This window comes from Neomonachus schauinslandi, chromosome 11 (assembly GCF_002201575.2).
Source record: "Neomonachus schauinslandi chromosome 11, ASM220157v2, whole genome shotgun sequence".
Taxonomy (NCBI): Eukaryota; Metazoa; Chordata; class Mammalia; order Carnivora; family Phocidae; genus Neomonachus; species Neomonachus schauinslandi.
In genome coordinates this window covers 27,744,982-27,771,861 of record NC_058413.1, presented here as the reverse complement: position 1 = coordinate 27,771,861, position 26,880 = coordinate 27,744,982, and the positions used below count along the sequence as shown (strand labels likewise).

The following is a 26,880-nucleotide window of genomic DNA, read 5'->3' as shown; positions in this document are numbered from 1 at the left end:
CCGCAATCAACCGAGGAAGGTGTCTCTAAACGTGCAGCAACTCTGGTGCAGTATAGTGATTAATACCTGGCATGCCACAGAGATGAATCACAGCTATCTGTCCCCAAGTAAGCCCTTCACCAGAAAAGAGTGGATGGTGAACTAGAAGGCTCTTTCTTGAAGCCTCCAATTAATTTCTATATTTCTGACCATTTGCCTTTGGGGATTCAAAACAAAACAAAACAAAAGAGCAGAGTACAATTCAGTGGAAGTGTGTCTTTGTCCCCAGAGCTTTCTGCCTGTGCAAGCATTTCATGGAGTCAGCCAGCAGCCCCAGCCTCCGACTGAACTTGGCGGAAGAGAACTTATCTATATTGACTTATATGTTGCACAGAACAGACAGAAATAAAAGTCTCAGACGGGCCCTTTTTCACCCAACAAAGGCTTATTTTTTTCCCCCTCCTTCGCTGGGGCTCAAGCACTCCTGCCCTGCGTGCTGCCACTTTAAACATGATCAGATCTGTGCTTCATTGCAAATAACAACTGACCGACAATAGGCCCTGCTTCATAGATTTGGGAATGTTTGGCTTCAGCTGCCAATGACTGAAGGCCTTTCGCTCCCATCGGCCAGTCACAGTCCGCTTTGTTGTTGTCTGTTGATGTGTCTGTGCTCATTATTCCTTGACATGCAACATCCCCCCTCCACCCTCCAACCATCCACCACCGCACAGAAAGCGAGATTCAAATGGGAACAGCTGTAGTGGTTCAATGGGAAATGATGCCTCTTGTGCAAAGGGGAGGGAGAGAGGAAAGGGAGAGGACCTATTGGAGAAAGGCGACAGCTTTCAGAGAGTCCTGTATAAGAAATCTACTTTTGAATATACTTCAGTGAAATCGCTGTTGAAATAGGCCGACAATGGAAATCTGCCCAGATTGAAAATGCCAGCTCTAATTCCAAAGACAATTCCTAGTTAATAGCTGTTGCATTTTTTAAATCATTTCTAGACTTTGAGCTTTTGAACTAAATGGCTAGCTGGGGAATGTGACCATTTATGTGTACGTTGTGGGTACAGATGGGCACAGATCTACACAGAGCTCTAAGTGGAATTTTTTTCCTAACACATTTCGAATTAATGAAATCATAAGAATTATTTCTTTAAGAATTAGTGTATGTATGAAAGGAACCGTTGGTTTAGAATGATAATCTAACATGGAAACAAAATTTGTAACACCACACTATAAGGTTAAAAAGAAAATAGTATAATAAAGGAAATACAAAGGCTTTGGCATGGTTCTTACAATCAACAATGGTTAATTTTGATATGTAGTTGTGAACAACTTCAAAACACTTAAGTTTAAAACTCTTGCAAGCACTTTTAATTGATTAGGAATGAATTCTAGATGCACAAAATGATTGGACTGTGAACAGTAATACAACTATATCTAAGAACAATTAATTTTTGCTGGCCAAAAAAGAAACGTATGATTGCATGAAAATGTGTATAAAACATCTATAGAGTATTCTTGTCAAATATAAATGAAATTAACTTTATTATAGAAATCATTCTGAGGATTTCTAGGGAAGACAAATACTTACATTTTGACATAAAACAAATTGGATTTTATCGAAGACACACTCTACCTTTTAGCTATCAACTTTTTTCTTCCTTGAATTTATATCTTACCCTTTTTTGCACATAAACTTCATCTGTTAACAACCTTTGGAAAACCAACAGATATTCTTACATAAATCTAGTGCATGTTGTTCCAGGTTTAATTATATGCAAAGGAATGATACAAACTTGGAACATCAGTCCATAAACTATGAACAGATGGGTAGAAGTATTTGATATATCTTGATAAAACTCTTAAATTCGTGGCAAAGCTTGTTGATCATGGTTTCCTTTTTTTTTTTTTAAACAACTCCATGACCAACACAGATCAAACATCCATCCAGTCTACGTTGTTCTTTTTTTCATAACATACAAATGCCCATTTACAAATAATACACCAAAATGAATAAAAGTTTGGATACCAAAATGAAGATTTGTTCCAACTGATATCGTGCCTTCTGTATACAAAGGTCCTTGTTTCAAGTCCGTTCCCCAGTGGTACAATACAGGACACAATTGCAGAACTGAAGTGCTTCTAATAGCCATCTTTCTTTCCTTCCTGAACGCCCAACTGCTGTGTCCACATAGTCACTGACTGAATTAACACAATATATCCTTTTTTTTTTTTTTACTGTAATCTTGGCCAATACTGAGACATATCAGGTTCACTTCCAGGAACTTGAACTGGAACTGACACACCAGGGGAAATGAGTCCTAGAAGTGGATGAAAGAAATAGCCATGTAGAAATTCCCTTCGAGAGACAAGCACGGAGTATGAATTTATGGGTTAAAAAATAATCTCGAATACTCTCTAATGTTCTAACTGTATTTTTAAAAATACACAAACAGAAGTAGCACCTTCAGAAACCAGAGAACATGTTTATACATATCTATTCAATCCCAAGTCCTCCCACACAAAAGAGAAAAAAAAAACAAACCTCCATTTGTTTGTATGTTTGGAACTTCAGCAATACAACTATCTCTGGAAAGCCCTCGTGGTACTTCTTCATTTGCAGTGAAAGGCAGGGAGGAGTTGGGAGGGTGAGAAGTCTTCTGACAACACTCACCATGCTGCCCCCTCGCTCGGGCCCTCACCCCCCTCACCACTGAGCTCTGGCTAATAACCTCTCTTCAGAAAACTTACATTCTCGGGCCTTGTCTTCATAGACAACTTCTGTGACCAAATTCAGGAAAAACAACTTTGCTTTTTGTCTACATGGTATCAGGTTACTAACTCGCCTGACTGAATTTCCCCCTTCCAATCAGTTTTCCCCAGAGAAGCGAGCAGCGAAGAGTTAAAACACACCGTGACACAAGGCCAGGAGGTTCTTTTGAGGTGCACTTTGAGTGAAGGGCGATCACCTGGCAAGAGAAGCTGTGAAGGCCACCTCCGTGTAGCCTACAGGGAACGGTGGCTCACCTGTGGAAGTGGTGCCCGAGGTGCCCATCGGCTGACTGTTCATGTGTGTCTGCATATGGGGGGGGGTGTACGTGTCGTAACTCCGCCCGTTCACCGAAGGGCTGGTGGGCAGCATGCAGGAGTACGAGGAGGTCTGGCTGGGGACTGGGGGCTGAGAGGAGAAAGGCAAACCAGTGGTTACCGAGCAGCACATCCCACGGCCACATCCCCAGGCTCTCTCCTCCCCGGGAACCGTGCCGACAAGTCGGATCATTAAAGATGCCCTCGTGTAAAGTACTGGAATTCCATAGGATAGCTTGGCAATCAGGCCTCCAACCAGGCTTTCCACTGACCACTGCTAGAGTAAAGTTGCCTAAAAGTACTATGCATTCAGACAACTGTCTAGCTAGATGGTGGGCACTATCCATAAAATTAGGGTTTTTGTCCATTTTTATCTTGGACCTCTGCCGGCATCTTCAGAGAAGCTATGGCATGAGGACTTCCATTAAAACACCGCCTCTTCTGCAAATCCAATCTATTTGGGAATCTAGTGACCCCCAAATCCTGTATCTCAAGCTTTGGGCAGAGACCTGTGTGAGGAGTTCTCTAGAAAGTCTGCTTCAGAGACCCTGGGAGCCCTTCATGGTTGGACTCATGGGATTAAAGATTCTTTGAAGAGGCAGATCAGTAATGATCTCAGATTAAAATGGTCAGAAGTATCAGTAAATATCTAGCCCCATCCTGAGAATTAGCTGTGACTTCCTTATAGATCTAAAAAACCCAATTTTTTTTAAAGATTTTATTTATTTATTTGAGAGAGAGAGAGAAACAGCGTAAGAGGGGAGAGGGTGAGAGGGAGAAGCAGGCTCCCCACTGAGCCGGGAGCCGGATGCGGGACTCGATCCCAGGATTCCAGGATCATGACCTGAGCCGAAGGCAGTCGCCTAACCAACTGAGCCACCCAGGCACCCCCAGATTGGGTTTTATCCATAAAATTGGGTTTCTACCCTCTAACTGTTTGGACTGGTGGTACTGAGGAGGTAAACCTTTCTCCTAAGTGAATAAGAAATACACAGAGCTGAGACAAAATCTCTCATGAGCTCACATGGACCTATTCCAGGGCAGCAAGATTGGGATGAATTAATAGAAACATAATGCCAGGAATAAGGGAAATGATAGTACTACTACTCTGTTCTGCAAACTGCAGAAATGTGTAACATTTCAAGAATCACCTTCTCAGAAAGGGTGACCCACTAGAGAAGGTTCAGCGGAAGACACCCACCCTTTGTAAAATCATTGAAGATTTTGGTCAACAAGATGAACTGAAGGACAGACAGACCAACACCCGCCCCCCAACTCCAAAATTCAGAGGATAAATTTTCTCTGAACAGTAGAATTATTAATAACTTTTTAATTTTCTTTATGCTTTATGAATGTATGTATGTTTTGTTTTGTATAAATTGTGTAACTTAAAAGTTAGTGTTTGAAATAAATTGACCCCACACCAGTCTATAGGTGGAAACAACCTTAATAGAATAGTAGCACCTATGTAATTGCTTCTAAATATTTTCTCATATATAAATTTTGTTATTTTGGCAGAAATCTAGATGTTGCTGTAATTTGCAAAACTAAACAAGACATTCTGCGGCCTTATTAAAGTCAGAGGATGACTGCTAACATCAGGTTCAAAGAGGCAAGCAGGCCTTGAGGGCCCTGCCAGAATTTCAGCTTGCATTTGTTTCTAATTCCCAAAATCATTTCCTCTAGGCAACCTGACTTCTGGAAAATTCCACAGCAGTTGTAGTAATACCAACCAATGGGCCGGTAATCCCTTAAGATACATTAATTGCACTATGGCTACTAATATCCAGATGCAATAAAAATCAGCATGTGTATAAATTCCTCTGAAGTTGCCTATCTAGCTGCTCCTATTTTAGTCTGAAGACTGTGAAACGTTTATTTTGCTGTTATTTGGAGTTGAAATTCATCAAAAGACATTCAGGGGTGAGTAAACAATCTGTGTAACCCCAGCACTGTTTGCAGCCGGGGCTCAGGCTGGCCAGTCTCACGCCATCCGGCATCTTGCAAGTACTGCACAAACAGGAATCCTGGCAAAGTCACCACAGAAGGCCCACTAGAAGACCAGTTTTTTTCCCCATCAAGAATCCATCCAGATCCAAAGCTGTAGTCCACCCCACCTGCCTTATTATGCAACTTCCATCAGAAAGGGCTAGTAGCCTAGTACAGGGCCTTGCACATGTAGGAGCTGATAACCGTTCACAGCAGAACTGAGAGTAGAGGCAGGTTGTTATACCAAGTGAAGACCATCAACGTATCCAGGCAGCTAGCATGCCACAAACTCATTACGTAATTCATGGCAGAGACGTGCTAAATTTTTAGCAAATACCTCTATTCCTTTTTTTATTGTAAGATATAGAAAGAAAACTCACCATTCCTCTATATTAAAGTATATCCTACTATGCAAATAGAAATCTTATTTCTGATCCTTTTTTCCTTCCTCACCGGTTCATCACACATACTCTAAATAATATCCCAAAATGCGTACACAGGTTATGTGATCATTAATATGAACACATTAATATAAACCCAAATTTACATATACTAACCCCTTACTATCGAATAATGTGCCAGCATTATTTCCACTTTCTGGTACCCAAAACATGCCCCATCCCCACCCAGCGTTACCAAGCTACCATTCCCTCTGAGCAAAAGGCAGATTAACTTGGTTTTTATGTTTTCTTCAGAGCATGAATCCATCAATCCATCGGTCCGACTAAAAGACTGGACTGACTGTTAAAACTTGACCGGTGAAGCCTATCGCCGCGGTGAGCAAGGCTCCCCAGGGCGCGCGCGGCCAGGGAGGTCTGCAGGCCCCGACCCCCTCCTCACTACTTCTCGCAGGCACCCATTCCGCACGGGCAGTCAGCGGCCTCACTTACTTGCATAGGCAGGTTATTCGCCATGGTGAAGCTGGGCATGGGGGGCAGAGCGCTGTACGTGTTTGTGAGGGCCGTGTCTGTCCGGCCCAGCATGGAGCCAGAGGTGAAGGAGGAAACTGCAGGAGAAGGACACCACAGTCAGTCAGGCCGCGAGTCAGAGCCAACAGGTGTGGCACATTTATGAGGACTATGAATATTCCAATTACCAGGCGTGGTGGGTTGTGGGATCGGTTGATAGACACTGGTGCTGAAGCTACTGCTGATGGGGATGTGACTGGGTGTGTTGCTGGCCTGTCTTCTCTGGTTCCTCAGCTTTTCTTCTCTTCTCCATTTGGCCCTCCGATTAGAAAACCATACCTGGAAATCAGATGGACCAGGTCAGGCCTGTGCCCACCCCCAGCTCAACCTCCCCCCTGGTGCCACCACTGCTCCCCACCCCCAGGCCCTGTCCCCCAGGGGGCAGCAAATCATTTAGCAGACTGAATATTCCTCAGGAGCGCCTCGGTCTCCAGAAAGGGCAAATGCCAGGCGTCACAGAGCATGAAACCGCATGGCCCCTGGGTACCTGTATTCTCGCTTCAGGTAGATCGATTTTGGCTGCTAGTCTTTCTCGGGCGAACACATCCGGATAATGGGTTCTCTCAAACTCTGAAAGAGGAAGTTGAGTTTTCCATGTTGTGGCAGAACTACACAAAATGTGTCAACCAAGCCCCGGCTCAAGCTGGTTCCTACCTCCCCATTTCTGTCACCTCCAACCACTTCCCTTAAAAATGCTGCCACCACGGGGATTGACTGTACTTGGAAGAGCTATCCCACCAGAACCAAGTTCAATTTTCTTTGGAATGACATTCATTCGAGGACCCTTCTGTGGCCTGAATTAGCCAAATCATCATTTTCTTCTTTATGAGAAGTCAGACTCTTAGCCTTTGAATTATGGGTACAAGAAAAGAAGAAAGAAAACACACACACACAGAAAAGATGCCCAGGGGAAAAAAAAGGGGGGGGGGCAGAAAGAAAAAAGAAACCTTTTTAGTCCTCTATGCAAAGGGCCCTGGCTAAATTTAGCTCTTTGTACTGAAGATGGGGCATTTAGTTTGATTTACTGCTTCTCTACTTTGAAAAACTCCATCACCTTTCTCCAGGGCCTCAATTTGCTCTTGGGTAAAGGATGTTCTATTTCTCTGCAGCTTCCGCTTCAGCTGAAGTCGCATTTGGGCCTCATCTGAATCTTCTCCGTTGGAACTGATGGAGTTGGTATTCTCTCCCCCTCCTTCCTGTTGCTGGCAGCCATCTGGAACAAAAAGAATAGGACAGTAAGAGAAATCTGGAATAACTTGGAGCCGGGGTAGAGCCATAAACTCCAAGAACATTCTGACGGTCTCACCAGGACATTCCCTAGGTCACTAAGTGTCTCCTAATAAAAGACATGAGCAACATATGTTACCTTTCTTTCTCTTTTTTTTAAATCAAGTTTTTATCTTTTTATCTGTTTTTGTCAGGAAGAGACTGTACAATATAGACATTACAGAGTAACAGGTTTTTGAAGAACAAAACGAGCACTGAAGTTTCCAATTCAAATGGTCTCATAACTAACCTTGAGTCCCAAATGCCCCGCTCAGTTCCCTTTCCCTACAGAATTTATTTACCTATAGCTCTGTTGGGAAAATAGAAGAGTGATGTTCAAGATTTCAGCTGATCTATAATCAGTAATTCCTATCTAATCAATTAGATGTTGATAGGTTTGTAGAAAATGCTATTAAGAAACCAAACCAAGCTTGTAATCTTTTTAAAAAAATATTTATCTAGTTTTTATTTGAATTCTGCACAGTCAATTTCATTTTAAAGGTTGTGAATTTAGAAATGCTCGCATTGTTCTGCAGTTTTATTCAACTATTGTATGAGTGCGCTTTGCCTTGACACCTATTACGAGCACAGCTGTAATTATATCATCACCAAGAACAGGCTATAATTGCTGAAAATGGAATTTTATATTTAGATAAAAGGACTGTCCATTCTTTGTAATGTGTTGCACCAGAGAAAAGTAAGATTTCTTTTAAATTTTTAACGTGTAATTTTAAAAAAGAAATAGTAGAGAGTTCACTAACTAGCTAAATATGCTATGCTGCAGCTGAGTCCTTGGCATATCATTTAAGTGGTACATTTTTAATTAGGGCATTTCCACCACTTTTAATGTAATTTCTATCATTAAACAGGGGAAAGTTTTATTGTTTTCCCTTGCTGCTTGGAGGGCAAGATGTACACTTGGGCTAGCTACGTCTTGCCTTACCTCTTGCTCCTGAGGCCACAGCCTGTCTGAAGGGAGGACTCAGCCCTCACCGGGCCTCCAGGGCCACTGCAAACTGGGTCCTGGGTCTTAGGTCCTGAGGCTCCCAAGGGATACCAAAAGGGGTTGCCCCCTAATCCTAGAAATTTGGCCAGTTGGGGGGGGGGGCGGAGGGGCATCTTGGTGGGAATCGACTTGGCCAGAAATATCATTTATAACCAGGAGACAATAGGCAGCGCCTTCAAAGAGTTCAGGGAATTGTGACAAGATCTAGTGGGATCTTTTCAGGAACTTTGAAATGTTTTAAAACCCCAACTTTCTCCCCCATTTAAACAGGCGGATTCATCGGCACTGGCCACCATATGGGCCCTTGGAGATCTATTGAGATGACCACCAACACTTGAATAGCGAGGGGCTGCTTTTCAGCGCCGCACAATGCCCCGCGAGTAAGGGAAACTATTAAACTCCTGGGGCAGGAGCGTTGGCAAACTTTCGTGGGCAGAATTTTGAGGCCACAATGAGAGCGGACAACAAAAGGATTCTCTTGAGGCGTGCAGCGGGCCACATTGTGTTACAAGAAGCCCAGTCAACAGACTTTTCAGTGAAGTGTGTTAACCCCTCTGCTCTGCTATCATTAATCACTGTCCGAAGAGCGGGCGCCTCAATGCTATTTAGGGCGCTTGGCTGGGAGGATGGAGGGTGGATGGGGGGCCAGAGCAGGGGGTGGGGGGAGGCAGGGAAAGTGGATGGGGACCAGGCGGGCTTGTGTGGGAGGGGCGGATGGGGAAGGCAGGGAGGATGGAGACCAGGTCTGGGGCGGAGGAGCCAGACAGAAGGGAGGATGGGGGCGAGGGGGCGGGTTGGAGGGGAGGCAGGAGGGGGCCGAAAAAGATGGAGGAAGAAAGAAGGCTTCAAAGAGACAGAGACCAGAAAGGTATAAGAAGGACAGAAAAAAGTGCTGAGGGGGAAAAGAGGCAAGAGGGTCTAAGGAGACGGAGAGAAAGGAGAAAAGGAAGACAAGGGAGAGACCGTCACTAAATAGACCGGCTCTACTCTAGGTCTTCTTGCGCTACTTCAGAGAGGTAGGGGGTCTGCGGAGGGCTGCTTAGCTGAGGGAGACGCTGGACTCACGTGTGTGGGCACAAGTGTCTGTACTAATTTACTGCCCCAAGTTTCCAGGTGACTTTCCAAAGTAAAAAGAAGAGTCCCCCCCCCCCCCCCCCCCGGGCCATTTTCAGATTCAGTGAACGGGGAAGACTTTAGAAATAGACCTTTTTGGCCAGTTAACTAGAAACTAGGCCTGTGGGTTATTCCTTTTGGAAAACACAAAAATCTCCGACCAGCCGACGTTTAAGGACTGGGGCGTTGAGGAGAACGCAATCCTATCTCGCGGGAGTGGGGACTGTGCCTGCCAGGTCACTCATGCCCGCCCCAGTCCTTTTTCTAGCATATTTGATCTCACCAATTAGATAAAGCTGCCCAGGTTTCCCTCAGAAGACCCCCGCAGATAGCATTCTCTATTCTCGTTTGCTTCTCTGACATTTTCCTAATTTTAAAACTTGGAGATTTGCACGCTCTCCTCCCCCCTCCTCCCCCCCATCTCTCTCTGTCTCGCTGTCTCTCACACACAAACGCAGGCGTGGCTCTCACTTTGGAACTGACATTTAAGGGGTAGGGGAAGTCAATGGGGATAGAGAGCCCTTTGGGGAGGCGCGGGGGGGGGGGGGGGGGGGAATTAGAGGCCGGTCAGGAGAAACCCGGGGCAGCAGGATCCCTCCACGACCTCGCAGAGCGGGCGTGCCCCGCTGGAAGTTTGTTCGCTACTTTCAAAGTAACAACTGTTCACAGCCAGGCGCTGAAGGAGAGGTCACTCTTAGATTGGGCGCCCCCCTTCTTCTCCCCTTTAGTGGATTTACCTTCCACTCTTAAAGCTTTTAACAAAAATAAAACTAAAAGTTGGATCTCAAATTCTCCAAATGATAAACCTAAGTGGCAGACAATTAAGATATCTTCTTTAAAAGGCGCCCCCTCGGAGCGCGCAAAGAAGCGGCCTTCAATGGGCGCCGTCCACCTTCCAGCCTAATCCGTGAGAAGGCGAGTGAAAGCGCCTCCCATTATCCCAGCCCCAGGACCATCTGACGCTGGGGATAGGATTTGTTTCCTGGAAGAAGGAGAGGAGAAGAAAAAAAAAAAAAAAAAAAAGACGCTGGGAAATAAAATCATTCCTTAGTTTCTTAGTGTCTTAATCAGTGAGGCGGAAAACAAGCAAGAAAAGATAGCAACCCGGTTGCGGCACCTCTTCAGCTCTGGAGCGCGGATCAAAACATTGTAGCATCTGTTGAAAAGAGACTGACTAAATCCTATAGAGGGCCTGGGTATTATGGGGGTGGGGGTGGGGGGGGAGGAGATAAGAAAAAGTGTCTCCGTGATCCCTAAAACCACCAAATCGCTGGAGAATTGGGGCTGGATAGAGTTGTCTCTTGTTGTTGTCAGCCCACGTCGTCACGATTTTATTCACCGCCGCATGGCATTGATCAGATGGAAACCATATTTGTCTCCCTCTGAGACCTAACCTCGCCTTATGCTTTCGGAGTAATGGACTCTTTAAAACCCCCAAACGGCTTCCTGGGCCGGGAGAGGGGGCGAAGGAGGGAGCCGGGCCTTCTTAGCACCGACAGGTCTGAGGATTCCCGGGGCGCGTCGGCCGAAGCCCGCCACCAGCTCCCCGAGCCCCCCACGCCCGGGACCCCGCCCGGGTGGCCCGGCGCGTCCTGCCCCCGCAGCGGGGGCGGCGGTCGGCGCCCGCGGTCGCCGCATCCGAGTGGGTTTCTTAAGGGGGCGGAGGGGCAATTGGCAGTTGGTGAGTCAGAATTCTCCAGCTATTGGGCGCCTAAAAGTTAAAGCTCCTGAATTAGCGCCACCTCCCGCCGCAACCATCACCACGGGGTCCTTGCGTGAGGCTCTCGCTTCCCGCCCTCCAGCTTCCCAGGACGGAAAGCTGCCCTAATCGGGCGCCACCTCTGGTGGAAACAGAGGGGCTGGCAAAACTGCTGCCCTGGGCTTGTGTCCGGGCTCTGGGAAGCAGGAGGGTGGACGTCCTCTAGGCCCCAAGCTAACGTGAGCCCTGGCACCGAGGGGGTGGAGGCTCTGGGCTCAGCCCTCCCAGACCCGGCCACCGCGCCCCGCGCCCTCCCCAAGAGTTCTCGGACCCTGGCTGCCAGCCTCGGCGGGGGAGGGATCACAAGGACCTCCGGTTTGCTGGGGGTTGGGGGGCGGGCGCTGGGGAGTGCCAAGTCCGGGTGTCTCTTGGGTCTGTCCAATGTGCGCACGTGGGACTCCCAATAGTTTCAGAGGTCAGGTGAGGGTGTGGTGGTCTACACTCAGCCCTGTCACTCCCTGTCATCCAGGCGGCAGTGGGCCTGGGCCTGAGGCCGGAGCGGAGGCAGCGCCTCCTCGGGTGTGCCCCACGCACCCCGGGAGGCCGCGGGGTCGGGGCCGGATCCGACGACAGGGCCCGCGGGGTCGCCCAGGGGAGGCCGGGCCCAGCGCATCAGGAGGCCTCCGCCGGCCCAGCGGCCGCGCTGGGAAACACTGAGCGAGCGCTTTGCTCCCTATCTTCCCAGTGTCCGTCCTATATTGTTTTCTCCTCTTAAAACTGACATGTCTAATTGGCAATTGGTGCCGAATCGTGTCCAGAGGTCTCTTGTGGAACATTTCTACAGCTGTCTCCTTCAACTAGACGCTTATTCATGTCGCCTTAATGAGAAACAAAACGTTCTCTAATGAGCAATTACAGAGCGACAGGATTGTTCCCATAACAAATTCTTGCGAGTGACAGAAGCATCCTTTGTACCAGATATTTCGCATACTGTTACCGATTTTCCCTTCTCTAGCCCGGCTCCGTGGAGGCGCGGGGCACCCGGAGCGGGTCCGGGAGCGCACTGACGCGCGGGCAGCCCCGTCGGCGTCCCCGCGCCGCCGCCCCCGGCCCGGAGCCCCCAGGCTTCCTCGTGCTCCGGGGAGTGAGACGCCACGTCCCATTATCCCGCATATTATCTCCTTGTCACAAGGACAACAAATACCGATTAATCTTCGGAGTAAACTGTTTCCTATTCTTGACCACGCTACCTCGGGGTGTGTAGGGGAGGGGAAAGCCAACCGGCCCCACCCCACCCCCATCTGCTCCTCTTCCTCCATTCCTTCTCACAGATCCTGCGACGGTCCAGATTCCTTCTCTCCTCCCAGTCCCCTCCCCCCCCCCCCCCCCCCTCCCCCCCCCCCCCCCCCGCCCCAGCCAGCGGCTCCGGACACCCCGCAGGCCGGTTCACAGTATCCTCACCCCACCCTTCTGTGCAGTCGCCACCCACAGAGGGTGAGAACTGGGGGCCCAGGGAAGCGGAGGGAATCCGGCCAGAGATGATGGGGTTGTTTGAGTTGGGAGCCCACCACTTCCAGTGCCCTATCCTGTGCTCCGCCCTGCATCTCGCTGCTCGCCCTTTCATATGCACCCTACTCATAGTCACATAATTTGTCAATTACGGCAAAAAGCAAAACGATACAATTATGTTTACCTCGCAGTCTGTCAGTGTGTTAACTTGTCACACTTCTACAGCAAGGGGGCTCTCCGTGCATTTTAATGGCAAATTTGAATAGGGCACCACACAGCTAACTCTTACACACGCACATATTCCTGCCCATAAGCTACGCGCGCACACGCACCAGTCACATTCTTACTAATCCTGACATCCACTACCCTCAAATTCGAAGGCCAATGAGATAGTTCAACAAATACTACCCTCATACAGGGCAAGTCAGTGTGTCCCAAGCCTTTAAAGAGTCTCTCCACTACGTTCTTCCAGCACAGAAGTGAGGAGAGGGGAGAAGTTGGGGGAGAAGTTGGGCAAGTGGCTCCCTATATGGAGACTTTTGAGGGTGAGTGCTCGGGTTTTTACCTTGCGTAGGTTGCCCTGGCACAGAAGTCCCCGGATACCAACCCGGGCGGGTGCCCCAGCTTCCGGTCTGCCCGTTCAACATCCTTAGTTTATCATACATGCCGTCTGCGCCCATCTGTTGCTTTTCGCTAGCCAGGTTGCGAAGAACTCTGTTTATTGATGACACCTGCAAATCAAACCAAAATCAAACCAAATGGTAGCGTCTCCCGAAGACAGCTGCCCTATCTTCAGTCCCCAATTCAGCACACCCACTCTCTTAAAGAACGACTCTTAACACGCTAAAACACACACACACACACACACACATACACACACAGTTTGTTTGGGAATCAAACAAACTCCCAGCCATCCTGGGACAGTGGGTGGATTTGCAGAGACATTTTGGACAGAATGACAGCCATCACTTTGGGCGTGGAAACTGGGTTGGGCAGAGAATGCGGGATGGAGAGGGCATTTCTTCCTTCACTGCTGCTGGATGTCTGCGGTGACCTAATCTTTGTTAAAAGACTTCCACAAAAAAGACTATGACTTGGTTTAGAGCTCTCTTTCACTTTGTTTCATATTAGGGCAGAAGTGGACGTTTGACACCTGAAGGAAGGTTCAGGCAGTCTGAATTGGAGGAGGTTAGAATTTGGTTTTCATTTTCATTTTCCTTCTTGATCCAAGGGCCTTTGCCTGAGTGCCTCCACCCTCTACTTTGCAGCATGCAAATAAGGTGAACAGCTCCCCACACTTGACTCCCATTTTCCAGAAGATCAAAAAAAAAAGGTCAGTGTCCTCCTCTCAACACCCCCAGATACAGAGGTGACATAGGTGGAGCAGGGAGGGGACAGAGACAGAATGACACTGGTAGGGAGGAGGTGGGTAGGCAGGTGAAGAGAGAGATGGTAGAGAGGAAAGAGCATGGGGCTTAGGGCAGGGAGGGGGAATGTGATCGGTGAACTTACACTTGGTATGTTATCGTTGGTACAGACCCCCTCGGACAGTAATCTGTCTCGGATTTCCCAAGCAAAGATGGACGGGCACTCCCGCTTATACTGGGCTATTTTGCTTACAACTTCTGGAGTCGCTACTCTCGGTTTACTACCACCGATTGCCCTGGGTCTGATGGAGCCAGTCTCGTAATACCTGCCCAGAATTTTACTCACACATCCGTTGGACACCTGCATAGGGGAAGTGGACAGAAAACCACATTATTAATAATTTCAAGACAAAAATAAAATTGTTTAAGTATGCATTAAACAATGACAAGCTTACGTTTTGATTGTCCAGCACTTGGACTTTTGCATCTGCATGGGTCTATAACACAAAAATATACCTTCAATGGTATGAGAACTTACTGTAGAGAGCTTTTTTTTCTTAAAATTACATTTGTAGCCCTAAAAACTACAAATATGATGATACTTTCAAACAGTTTGAACTAAAAAAAAAAACTAATTTAAAAGTTTTTTTTAAAAAACTGTTTTCTTAAACATTTGCCTGAAGATGCATCAAAACGAAGTCAGATTAATTTTTTTGTGCTGACCTTGCTTAAAGTGGTGTTATATTTTAATGAGCAAAAGAGGAAAATAAACTAAAATTGTACTTATTTTCCTTAAAAAAAAAAAATGCCCAGTTGAGTAAATGTGAGTTAGGTAGGGAGGTAAATAGCATTTGCCTTTTAAAATCAATATATATTCTTCATGAATATGAAGAATGCAAACAAATATCTCAAAATCTGAGGTGAGCATGGGATGAGGGAAAAGAGAATGAAATTATGCTGGTTTATACAACTCAGCTTATATAGTTCATAAACTGTTACCACAATTAATGTTTTTACCAAATGAAAAGAGAAAGGTGCTTGGTTTTTTTTTTTTTTTAATTCACACACATTTTTTTTTTCCTTAAGCAGATGAGTTATCTTATGTGACTGACCCAGGTTGAAAGAGATAGGGAAGGATGTTGGAAGGAAAGGGGAAAGCGGGGATGGCACGGGAGTGGGGTAGGGACTGGGGTGGGGTGGGTGAGGGGGTCCATAATTAGCAGCGTTTACAGTAAGAAATGAAGAGAGGGCGTTGAGAGTGGAGGGCCGCGGGGGCGGCGAGTGGGGCGGCGCCGGGAGGATCACCTGCAGAATTCGGGAAATGTCGCACGGCCGGGCCCCGCTGTGAGCTAGCTCTACGATCTTCTGCCGGGTGGAGTCCGGCAGTGGCCGCCCGTTGACAAAGACACCACCGAGCTGATTCACTCCGCTGTGACCTGAGGAAAAGGGAGAGGAGAGCAGAGCAGAGCAGAGCAAGGAGGAGAGGAGAGGAAGAGGAGTAAAGAGAAAGAGGAGGAGGCAGAGGAAGGAGAAGACGAGGAAGAGGAAGAGAAGACAACCACAATGCATCCTCAGCTCCCTGCCAGAGCATGCCAAGCTCAGCAATCGGGTCCCTGCTATCGATCAAAAACGACAATGGGACCACGCAACCACGCAGGGCAGCAGGCAGCCCAGCCCCCAGGAGCACAGCCGTGCTCCTGCCCCCCGACTGCAGGAGCACCATGCAGACACCTGCCAGTGAGCAAGAACACACGCACCTCACTCCCACTCTCACTCCTGCCGTGCCCCAGCCCACTTGCCCCTCTTCATAAACATCCCGGCCAGCCTCTGAACCCACAAGGTGCAAACAGTCTTCCAAAAAATATCCTCCCAAAGATCCCCTCTGAATGTCACGGCAGAACGTGCGTCCTACGGAACCCACACTCAATCTCCAAGGTCTCTGCATTGTTGGAACTGTGATAGCAAATCCTACAGCTCTTCAGCATTCCCTTGGACTCCAGAGTCCAGAAACGTTTGCCGTCACAATCCAAACTTTGGCGAAGGCACAATCACCAGAGTTGAAAAAAAATTACGTGTATATCTATTACGTTACGTTACATTACATATATATATACATATATATATGAAGAGATGGGAAGGGAGTAGAGAAGAACCAGAGCAGCAAATCTGTGGCTGGTGAACCCCAACCTGCGCATCCAGTCCAGAGCCCCAGATCGGCTCCAAACACAAAGTAGTTCGGCTTGCAGCAGAGGGGCCGAGAGCCTGGAGTCCATTCGCCCAGCTTGCTTGACTTCCGCTGCTAACCTCGGCCTTCCACACAGCCAAGCACAGATATTAGCAAAAAGTGACAGGAAAAAGAAAGGAGCACACCACAGTGTCTTCTAGCCCTCCTTTATCTTATTATTCTCACAACCTCACCCCCATTGTCTAATCTCAGAGAATAGAGAAAGGGAGTTAGCACCTCTCAGTAGCCCCCTCCCCAGTAACCACAGGCACACAAATAAAGCCAATTGCCAATTTCCACTTCCTTAAAAATCTCCAACCTGCAGCCCCGACTCTAGAGAGCAGCCCTTCCAGGAGAAGACGTGGCTCCCTGCTCAGCTCCCTGCTCTCTCCTCTCCTCTTCTCTCTTCTCCTTGGAGCCTCTGATAAATTGACTCCAGGAGCCTGAGCTTCTTAGCAATAAATAAGCTCCAAATATAGAAGAGGGGGGAAAATATGATGAGCCTCTCTGACATTTGTCTTTAAAATAAAACTAGCTGCACGTCAAGTTTGAGCTTAATTTCTGGAAATAGGCGGAAGTCGCTCCGGATCATGCATGGAAGGCTAATTGAAAAGATCAGTCGGGGCGCTTGTGGCAGCCTTGTCACTTTGTGACAGTGCTCCGCTCCGGGAAATTGCATCGTCACGACAAACGGGACCGTGATAAAACGACCCTTTCCATCCCTATTTGTAGATCACTCAGACGAGATTGAACCGCACTCGTTTCCCCTTCGAGGGGAGCCACGTTTTCAGGGTAGCCAAAGGCTTGGGGCCGAGGGGGGGCCCTCACCGACGGGGGCGGGGGCAGAGCCTCAACTCGATGAGAAGTGACAGGCGTTTGGGGGATCTGGGCTCCGGCCGGGCCCAGCGCGAGCGGGGACATCTCGGGGACACCGCTTCTCCAACAGAACGAGGCCTAGTCCCTGCTTCCGGTTTCTCCTAAGTTCCCTTTATCGCCTTCCTTTGCCTCCCAAGACCAATCTACTGCTCCAGCTGCGGAGCCTTCCCTTTGGGGAAAGGGAGCCTTCCCGGGAAGCGAAAGGCTGTCCCAGAGAGAGACCGAGGAAGACTTTCCAAACTTCACGCACAGCCTGGGCAATTCCCAATCTGTGCCTGCCAAGGTGTGTGAGGCCGCCTAATCCGAGACTTCCCTCCTTCTCCCCCCCATTGCAAAAACTAACGGGCCGGCCACCTCCGCAGCGACCGCCGGCCGGTGCTCGGTGCTCGCCCAGGGGACGCCAGGGCCAGGTTGCCTCTGCCAGCGTCGAAAAGGCAGCGAGGAAGCGCCGCTCTCAGTTCCCCTTCAGAGGTTAAGCCTCAATCATTGTGTCCCTTCCCTGGGGACGGCTGGAGCTCTCGCCCAGTGGCGATGATTATGCGCCTAGAATTCGACCGCGAAGCATCTAATAGGAAAACATATGGTGTCAATTTGGATGCTCTGCGCCTCGCGCACACCCGGGAGCGAGCGGCACAAAGCCCTGCAGGCCGGCCCGCGACCCCGCGCCCCTCGGGGCCTGCAAACGCTCAGAGCCGCGCGCCCCGGCCGGGACCGGCCCGAGAGCCTACGGCTGGGGAGGCTGAGCTGCAGGGCGAGAACCCAGCAGCCAGGAGAGGTGGGCAGAAGCCCTTGCCTCGCCAAGGAGGGTCCCTCCCGGGCCTGGCAGGTTCCGCACAACTAACTCGCCCTAAAGCTCGCCACCTTTGAGTCCCCTCGTGCGCTTCGCGCCCACCAGCAGCGGAAGCACCTGGGGCGGCTAGCGCTTCCAGGACACATGGATCGGGCATTGGAGACCCTCCGAAGTCTGCAGTTCGCCAAGGGAAGGTTGCTAGAAGACAGGCCTTTCCGCACTCCTACCACAGCTGAACCCTTAAATCGCGTCCAGACTCTACACCTCACAACCCAGGCCTAGTTTCACTGGGTCTCCAGGCTCCCAGGCCCGGGCTCCAGACTAGCCCTGCCACATACCAGCACCCACGGACTGAGCAGGAAGGTGGGCTGGGGCCCAAGGGGCCTGGGTAGAGAGAGGATGGGAGGCACAGGAACGGGGAATCAAAGGCACTGCGGGCCTGGAACGATCAGAACCCGCATAGCCCACCAGGGCAGGGCTTCTCCAGCTCCAAGGCTCGATACCCACTCTCTTCCCAGACCCAGTAAACCTGCTCTGGCCAGTAACAGCCCCAGGGTCCCAGTTTACCACCTCCCCCCGACCCGCCCCCCCCACCACCGCAGGCCAGGGTGCCCCGCTCCCTTTGCCTTCTAGGCCCAAAGCTGGGGTGGGGGAGGGGAGGAGCTGTCCTGAGAGTGACTGGGGGAGGGGAGCCCCCCACCCCACCCCGCCCGGATGGCGGAGACATTCAGTCTTGGCTAAACCCAAAGGGGCCTCCTTCTCCTCGCGCAACTAGGAGAAGCCTCCGCCCCGCCCTGTTCAGCCCAGCCTCTCTCTCTGGGGTCAGAGCCCGGGCAGGGGCGGGGAGGGGGGTGTGAGTTACAGGATTTGGGGGGGATGGGGTTTCTCTACCTCAGCTTCGCAAACTCTAGCGGGCTGTTCTGAAGGGCCCAGCCCCTGTTCTTCCAGGAGCGAGAACAGCAGAGCAAACTCCCTCCCCTCTCGGGTTGCCGAGCGCGAAGGGGGGCGCAGCTGCCTCAGGTCCCCGGGCCTCTTCCCTCGCGCCAGACGGCCTGGCCAGCGTGGACACCGCGAACCTCTGCGCCCGCCCTCCCCTGACCCGCCGGTCCGCTCGTCCCCAGCCCAAAGTCTGAGAAAGACCAGAGGCACTTACTGTTCTGCATGCTGGCGCTGGCTGGGGGCCACGGGATCCCACGGGGTTCGAATAGGGGGCTCTGTTAGCAAGAACATAGGCGTTAATCCTGGGCCCACGCCAGGTAGGCCTACCTCCCAACAGAGGATGACCTGGAGCCAGGACAGCAGAATGCCCCTTCTTGAGGAAATGATCCACTCAATCACTTGGGGCCTTCTGAGGGGCATCCACCTCTGCCCTCCAGTGCATGCAAAATCTACCCTTTGGGTTACAAATAAAATACTCCAATATTCCCAAACTGTTTTCCCCAAACCCCCTAGTAGTTCACTCTTGAATCAGAAGAAATGACCCAATTTCGATTTTTTTTTTCTTCTTCTTCCATGTGAACAACAATGAAGAAGTATTTCTGACTCTTTCAGGTTTTGGAACCCAAAGCAGCCATCGCAGAACTTGCCTGAAATCTGGGATGTCTGTCCGCTCTTACAATAAAAGGTCTCACACATCTGCGCACCCCTAGTTAAAGTCTTCCCCCTAAGACAAAACAAAAGGAGAGAAAGGTATGTCAAACTGTAGCTCAAAAGCATAGGCCCATGGGCTCTCAGAGCCACACTCTCCGAAAAACACAACAAAACAAAACATGCATCTAGGGCTCAAACTACCCTAAAACCCTAAATCCCAGAGTCACAACCACATTTCCAGCTGCCTCTCTTGCAGACGTCCCCACCTTTTAAAAGTGGCTGCTCTGGCCTGGCTTGGGAGAACTGGAGAATCTGACAAGTCAGGGAACCATTTTGCAAAAATATCAAGAATCAGTTAAAGGGAAAGGGGAGAACAAGAGACACAGTGGCGTTAGGAACAGACGCCAAAGACTAATACCTGAGGTTTAGAGGGGAGGGGAGGAGGATCTCTAAACTTCAGGGTGCCTGAGGTGCAGGCTGGGGCAGATCAGAAGGACTGCAGAGCCCATACTCCTTCCTTAAGGAGTCTCACCACCGGAGTTCCCCCCAAGGCCCCCAGCACCCAACTCTCTGGCTACCCCTTCATCTTCCACTCTCTCCCTCAAAGCTTCCCAGCCAGGCCCCCACTCCACCCACCTCCCAGTCTTTCTGGGACTTTGAAAGTAGCGAGCCCAACTTTTCCCCCCCAAACCTCACTTATTGTGATTAACTTCTCTTTTGGTGTTTAGATCTTCCCCCCTTTTACTGTACTGTGACACACGCTGTCTACCTCGCCTCACTGCTTTAAAAAGTACGAACAGGAGGGGGTGAGCGTGGTCGACAAAGCCTACAGACAGCGAACAATGGCTTCTATTCTCCAGCTCTCCCCAAACCCAAAGAGCAAAAACGAGTCTCCCTAACCAGCAACACAGCTTCCAACCAAATGTACCAACAACCCACCAACTCACAAAGGGAACAGAGGGACACTTCTAGCTTTGTAAGTCCTGACCCAGCGCGGGTCCCCCAAGGTTCGCCCTCCACCACCCCCTCCCTGCCTTGCCCTAAAAAGAAGGGGGGGGGAGAAAATAGAAAAGTAATTTCTTGTTATAAATATCTGGAGGTAATTGTGCTACTGGTGTGAGTTGTTAGGGGCTGTAAAAAGATACAACGGCACCGTGGGGAGCTCAATTGGGAAGAGAGAGTTACAATAAAGAACCTATTCAAGAGGTTTGCAAAAAAAAAAAAAAAGAGGTAAAATAATTAAATAGTCACAGCATTATTTCTCCGTTTAAAAAAACTAAAATATTCGTTCTTTTTTTCTGTTTTGCTTATTGTGATTATTAATCTTGCCTGCCTACAAGCAAAGAATTCCAAGAAGTACATTTTTTCTCTTCAAGGCCATTCATGGTCTAATTTATTAACTAGCTGGGAGGCAGCTTAAATCCATAAAAATAAACTTAAGAGGAGGAATTTTCCCAGTTTCCGAATGTGGCCTGGTAAATACTGGAGACAGCAGAGGGCTACCTAGTTACCTCTAGCTGGGTTGGCTCCGAGGGCCTTCCTCCTGTCTCTCAGTCCCCACAACCACAGTCAGATCCAGGACGGGCAGAAACCCCAACTTCTTGAAGAATGTGCCTCCCCCACCTCAAAGTGGGACTCTGAAACTGCAAAGTAGTTGTGGCCAGGGAGAGGGGAAGTGGAATTCTCCTAGAAGGGGTAAAACTTCCTGAACTCCTCTCTGTAACCCACACTGGACTCAGCCACAACTGAATGCCCCCATCCTGGCCCAGACATTTTTGAAGCCATTAAAAAAAAAAAAAATTCACTAGCTGATTCCAGAGAGGCCCACCCGATTAATTTTTGAGGCAACCGGGAAGGTGGAAGCATTTCAAGTTCCAGTTCTGCTCCATTCCCACCTCAATCTCAGCTAAGAAGCTATTTAATTACTTAAGTAATCGTTAAAACTTAGTGCAAAAGCAACCCGGGAAGCTGGCCACGCGGACACCCGGAAGCAGTCGTGGACAGGGAGGCTAGAACCCCAGTTGCAGCCAGAACACCCGCGCCCCCCGCCCCCCCGGCCCCGCAGCTCAGCCCAGGGCTTTCTACAGCCCTAGTCCAGTCAGAGACTCACTTGGGGAAAGAAAGAGTCTCCAGACGCCTCAGAGTCCAATGGGGCCTCAGTCCTCTAGACCACTGGGCCACTGCCACCCCCATCCCGGACTCAAGCCTCTGCTTTCAAATGCAGTGGTTTTAATCACTTAATTCTCAAAATCCATCCCAAACTCCTCAGCTGGGGTGAAGGGGAGAGCTCACTTTCGGCCCTACCGGCCCCCAGCCAAAGAGTAATTAGCAATTAAGATGACAAAGTTTCACTCTCGGGCCAAATAAGATAACAACTTATCAAATTGCCTTCAGACATTTGCAAAGGTCGCTGGCTATGAAAAATGTAATGTCAACGGCAACAACTATTATTTCTCCTTGGTAAACTCACCAGGCTTTCAAGCTCTTTGCTTTTCATTTCATTTTCTGCTCCTGCCCCCTCCTCAAATCTTCCCAAGTTCGAGTTAAACGTCCAAAATGGCTTAGGAAGCTTTCGAGAGGATGGGGGGGGGGGGCGGGCAGGGGGAGAAACCACGTTCACTTTGTTTTTAAACTTTCTAGAAATCACTCATGACTGGAGGGCCGGGTTTAAGCACTCGAAAAAGAAAGCATTTCCACTTGAAATTCAACTCCATTTCCCCCCAATTACACTTGCTAAAATTCAGGGCTATTATGATCCAGGGAGACTGAGAAAATCTGCCCAAGGAAAGAGGCAACAACTTTATGAACTTTGAAAAGACACTTTTCCTCCTGGGGTCTTAGAATCGAAAAGCTCTCAAATTACTCAGACTAATTAGCTGGGAGAGGATGTGATCAGACGAGGGGGAAAGCCAATGCTTTCATATTGATTTTTTTTTTCTTTGAGGCCTCACAAAGAAAAAAATCAGGAGATTTGGATTATTATTATTATTTTTTTAAAGCAATCCACCTTTCCACCTCGAAACTTGTTGAAATGGCAACACCGGGTGCAGCTTTGTCAGAGGAAGACAAGGAAAAATACCCACCGAGCGCTGGGAGCTGGAGGATAGGGAAGACCCCAGCTTTCGCAGGGCGAGGGCGACGGTTGGGGAAGCCTGGGGAGTAGAGAGTTTTCAAGTTCCGAGCTCTACGCTCAACTTGGGGGCAAGAGCCTGGGGGCTTGATGGAAGCTGACAATCCTCCCGCTCGGCTCTGAGCTCCCTCGGAGCGCGCGTTCGCCCGCTTTGGCCTGGTGGCTTCCTTCCCGGCTCACGCTCACTCGCTCTTTCTCTCTGCCTCCAGCGTGTGGCTGCCTTGCCGACTGACTCTGCTCCGGCTGTCGGCGGGCGCGGTGCCCCTCGGCGCTCGAATGCCCGCGGACTCTTCGGTGCCCGAGCCGAGCGCCGCACAAAGCCGGAGGGCGGGCGGGCGGCGGCGCGGCGAGCTGGCTCCTGGGCGCTCCCTCCGCACGCTCGCTCCGTGCGCGCTCGCTGGGCCCTTTGCTGGACAAAGCAGCCGGCGGAGCCGGGTCTCCGAAGCCGTTCCCGGGCCTGGGGCACCGCAGAGCCTCTTCGTCCTCTGCCGCCGGCCGGGGGCATTTGGCGACGTTGGGGTCGGGAGCCGCGGCTGCTGCTGCGCCCGGAGCCTCGGTTCTTCCAGCGAGCCTAGCTCGTGCTGGCGCTGGGACTGAGCCGGCCGCCTGCCCCGAGCCCTGCGCCGCTCCCGCTCGCCGGCTGTCGCCCTCCGACGCGGGCTTTCGCTGGAAGTAGAAAGTTTGGGCTCCTGCGTGGAAACTTCTCCGGCCCAACTCTCCCGGCGTAGCAGTGGGGGAGGGGACCGGCCAGAGGGAGGAAGGAAGGAGGGAGGAAAGGGGAGACCTGCCTGAATACTGCAATAAAAATGAAGCAAGAAGAAAGAAGCGGACTCACCTTTATGAGGCATCCTCTCTCGTCAAAGCTCTCCTGTCAAGAGTTTTGGTTGGTTGGGGGTTTTTTGCTGTTGTTGTTGCTTAAAGACCACAATGGTTTGCAATGACGGTGTTTTAAAGGAGTTGCTGGTGAGAGTTTTCTCCACGGACGCTGCTGATTTAGTGTGTGAGAGCAATTCTCAGATCCCTGGGAAGGAGACAGAGATTGACAATAAAATGGGCTGTCAGCGGCTGGAGAGTGAGAGATAAAGAGTGTGGGTGAGGGAAGTGGCTGCAGCCAGCACACCTATGCTGATTGGTGATGGCTCAAGTGTGTTAATGTGTGTGTGCCGGCGCCCGGCCTCGCCTCCACCGCTCCTCACTGGCCCATTAGCGAAGCCTGACCTCTGTCATCATCCTCCAGCAAAACACTTCCTCCTGCGCCTGAACCAGAGCGGGAAATGAGGCCGAGCCACGGTTCGCTTTTCAAACCCACTAATCACTCCGCAACATGCAAATGCTCCGCTCGCTCCCACACAAAATATTGCTTTATGCAAAGCAGCGCCGGGGCCTCGCGCCAGCCGATTGGATGCTCCCTCTCCCCGCCTGGTGCAATTGGTCCGTTTGTTTGAATATGAATACACTTGTTTTCGGCTCGGATGGTGGGTCCCGGCTTATCTCCCCGGCGCTGGGCCCCCGAGCCCGGGCTCTGGAGCTGGCGCTCGCCGACATCTGTAGGCTCCGAGCGCTCCGGGAGTCAGCGCTGCCCGCACTATGGCCACGAACTTGAGGGGTCGAGAGAAGGCCGCTGGGCGGCGGGTCGCGCCCCCCTCCCCACTCCCCCTAAGCTGGGCGCGGGACTCCCAGGTCGTGGAGGGAGCAAGTTTCTGCAGCTTCTCGCAGCCCTTTCTTGCCAACTCCAGCGCAGCGTGGCCTGCCGCCCCGCCCCCGCCCGCCCTCCCCTCCCGCCCTACCTCATCCCCGCCTGGGCGCTGGGACGCGGAGCACAGAGGCGGCCGCGCCTTTGCCCACCTGGCCGCAGGGAACGAGAAGAGGAAAGGGGCGTGAACGGCACTGGGTCCCGGCAGCAACACTCCGGCGGAGGCCGAGGCGAAGCCTAGGCCGAGAGGAGGCCGCCTGGCTGGGAACTCGGCGAGGCCCGGCGGCCTCCCTAGTCCAGGCCTCTGGGCCTGCCCACTCCCCCACTCTTGCTCCCCCGGCCCTTTCTTCAGTCCTTTCTCCTTTCGGAAGCCGCGGTGCGCAGCGGAGCGGAGGCACAGCCGGGGCTGGAGAGGCCCGAGCAAACACGCCACTTACTTTGTGTACAGAGGGTTCTTGTGAAAAGCCCTGAAGAGTCCTTACCAAACACTCACCAACTTCTCCCACGTGCCATTTGTTGACTAAGTGCGGCTGCTTTTCCAGGAGCCTGAGAGGAGGGGACTCGAGGGGGAGATGAGAGGGGAGGAGGGGTGGTGGAGGCCTGGGGTGGAGGAAGATGACCAATGCTGGGGAAGTTTGTGTGTGTGTCCTCGCCAGCGATGTCCGTGTGTCAGCGTGTGTCGATGTGTTCCACTGGTTATCTGTGTGCGATGCATGTGTCTCCACACGCAATTCCTTCTCCAGGGTCTGCTCAGTCCCAGGAGGCAGCTCCCCTTCAGCTGTTGCCAGAAAACGGGGAGGAAAGTAAGCAAATGGCTTTTCTCTTCTGACCACACACCAGAAGTCCATTTGTTGAATGCCGGACGATTAGGACACACCTCAGTACACTCCAAAGGCGCCCCTTGGCGCACGCAGTTAAGGTGACAGGAGAGGGAGCGGCTGTCTTGTCCCGCGAAGTCTGGAGTTACCTCGGAGCTCGCTGGCCAAGTCGCAGGGGAGGTGGAAGGTTTGGGATGGGGAACACACCCCAGGACCCAGCAAAGGAGAATGGGGATGGCATAGCTGAGGCAGGGAGGCTGAAATGAAGCCACGCCGGGTACACTTGACTCCTCTTGACTTACGAAAAGTGCTGAAAGTCAGAGCTCACCACCAAAGTCTGTGCACTCTGAACTCGCCGCTGACAGGAGATGGGGCAGCCGATCCTGGGAGCTGGAACCAGGAGGACCACGTTGCAGGCTGCCTTGGGCCGCTGGCCTAGTGTGGGCCTCACGCTGTCGTCCCCAACCTGGACCCACTAATGCCGCGACCAAGGAGCCGGTGCAGAGCTCCGGAGAAACGGAGGCCTCCTCCAACCGGACCAGGCTTGGGCTGGCACAACCGGCTGACCATCTCCGCCTGCAGATGGCCCTTCCTGCGGCCCAGGAGCACTCAGAGTGGGAAGAAAAGCCAGGCCAGAAGCAAAAGAGGTGGTGCCAGGAGCTGGGGTCAGCGGCCTCCTGTGCGAGAATTCGTAGGACCGCGACTTTCAGAGGATCCCGGGAAGTGGGGCAGCGGGCTCAGGTCCCAGACCAGCAGGAATCTGCGTTCTTTTTCTCTTCCTTTTTACTTCTCAAACAAGTGTTAAAGAAGCTTGAACTAAAGTCCATTGGGCATAAGCAAGGGGGGGGGGGGGAGAGGCCAGAGACTGTCCGAACTGGAGGCGAATATCATTTTTACAACCTTTCAATTAGCGACCGAGTGGATTAGCACCTTCTTAAGCTTTGCCACGGAAAGAAGCCGCCATAATCTTGTTGCTATTTCCCCCCAGGGCACTGGCTCTTTGAATTAGCTCCTTCTCCCACCCCTCAACCCCCACCTCACCTCGGAGAAAAGTTTTAACAACAAAAAATCATAACAGGCAAGGAGCCGGGAGTGAATGCCACTGACGTCATTGGGTGGGGGTGGGGGCTAGGGAAGGACTCTTGGTAAAACCTCTGCACAAACAAGAAACAAAAAGGACTTGGCTGCTTCCGATGTGTCAATATTTTGGGCGGGGGGGAGCCCATCCCGGAGGGAGGCAGAGTTTTCAAAGTTTAAGGAGAGAGGGGTGGAGAGCGAGATTTCCTGTTCTCCCTGGAGAGATAGAGTCTCTGGAATCTCGAGGAGGGTGGGAGTGCTGTTCTACTTGGTGGGGCACCTCTCGCCCTCTGCCAAGTACCTGTTCTGGTGGCAGCGCGGCCGGTTGCGGAGCTGAGACCGAGGTGCAGCACGCCAGGGCCAGAGGTGTATGTAAAATTGAGACAACTCTCAGGTCGCCATTTTAATTGCGACTTCCAACAGGATCGAGGCCCACTTGCTGCCCTCCAGGGCAGGGAAATCACGCCTTCCGTTTCTGTGTCGTCTTTTCCCGCCTCTCGCCAGGTACTCCCGCTCCCCCCCCCCCCCCCCGGCCCTTTGGCGCCCAAGAGGGACATCTTTTCGGCCTGTTCCTGCAGGGGCCACTGGGGTCATCCCACCCGGTAGGGGAGGCTATCTGTGCCGAGGGAGTCACGCTGGGGGATCGTTGCTCACCAGAGAGTGCCCTGAGCCTCTGGCCAGCGTTGGCGCCTA

At 51.0% G+C, this 26,880-nt stretch overlaps 1 protein-coding gene across 7 annotated transcripts; it reads right to left on the bottom strand.

The window, feature by feature from the left end:
* Positions 1 to 1,223: 1,223 nt before the first annotated feature.
* PAX6 (paired box 6) lies at positions 1,224 to 19,042 on the bottom strand. Of its 7 annotated transcripts, none has more exons than XM_044919846.1 (11): positions 19,033 to 19,042; positions 15,220 to 15,425; positions 14,445 to 14,486; positions 14,135 to 14,350; positions 13,188 to 13,353; positions 7,084 to 7,242; positions 6,517 to 6,599; positions 6,158 to 6,308; positions 5,952 to 6,067; positions 3,013 to 3,163; positions 1,224 to 2,306 (listed from the first exon to the last, which is right to left on the bottom strand). In XM_044919846.1, the coding sequence occupies exons 1-11, from the start codon at positions 19,040 to 19,042 to the stop codon at positions 2,221 to 2,223; spliced, it is 1,386 nt and encodes a 461-aa protein (XP_044775781.1). In that variant the 3' UTR covers positions 1,224 to 2,220. The 7 variants fall into 7 exon arrangements, with proteins under 7 accessions (XP_044775781.1, XP_021540395.1, XP_021540396.1 ...); XM_021684720.2 differs by having other exon boundaries at positions 15,295 to 15,425; XM_021684721.2 differs by having other exon boundaries at positions 14,243 to 14,350; positions 15,295 to 15,425.
* Positions 19,043 to 26,880: the final 7,838 nt, after the last annotated feature.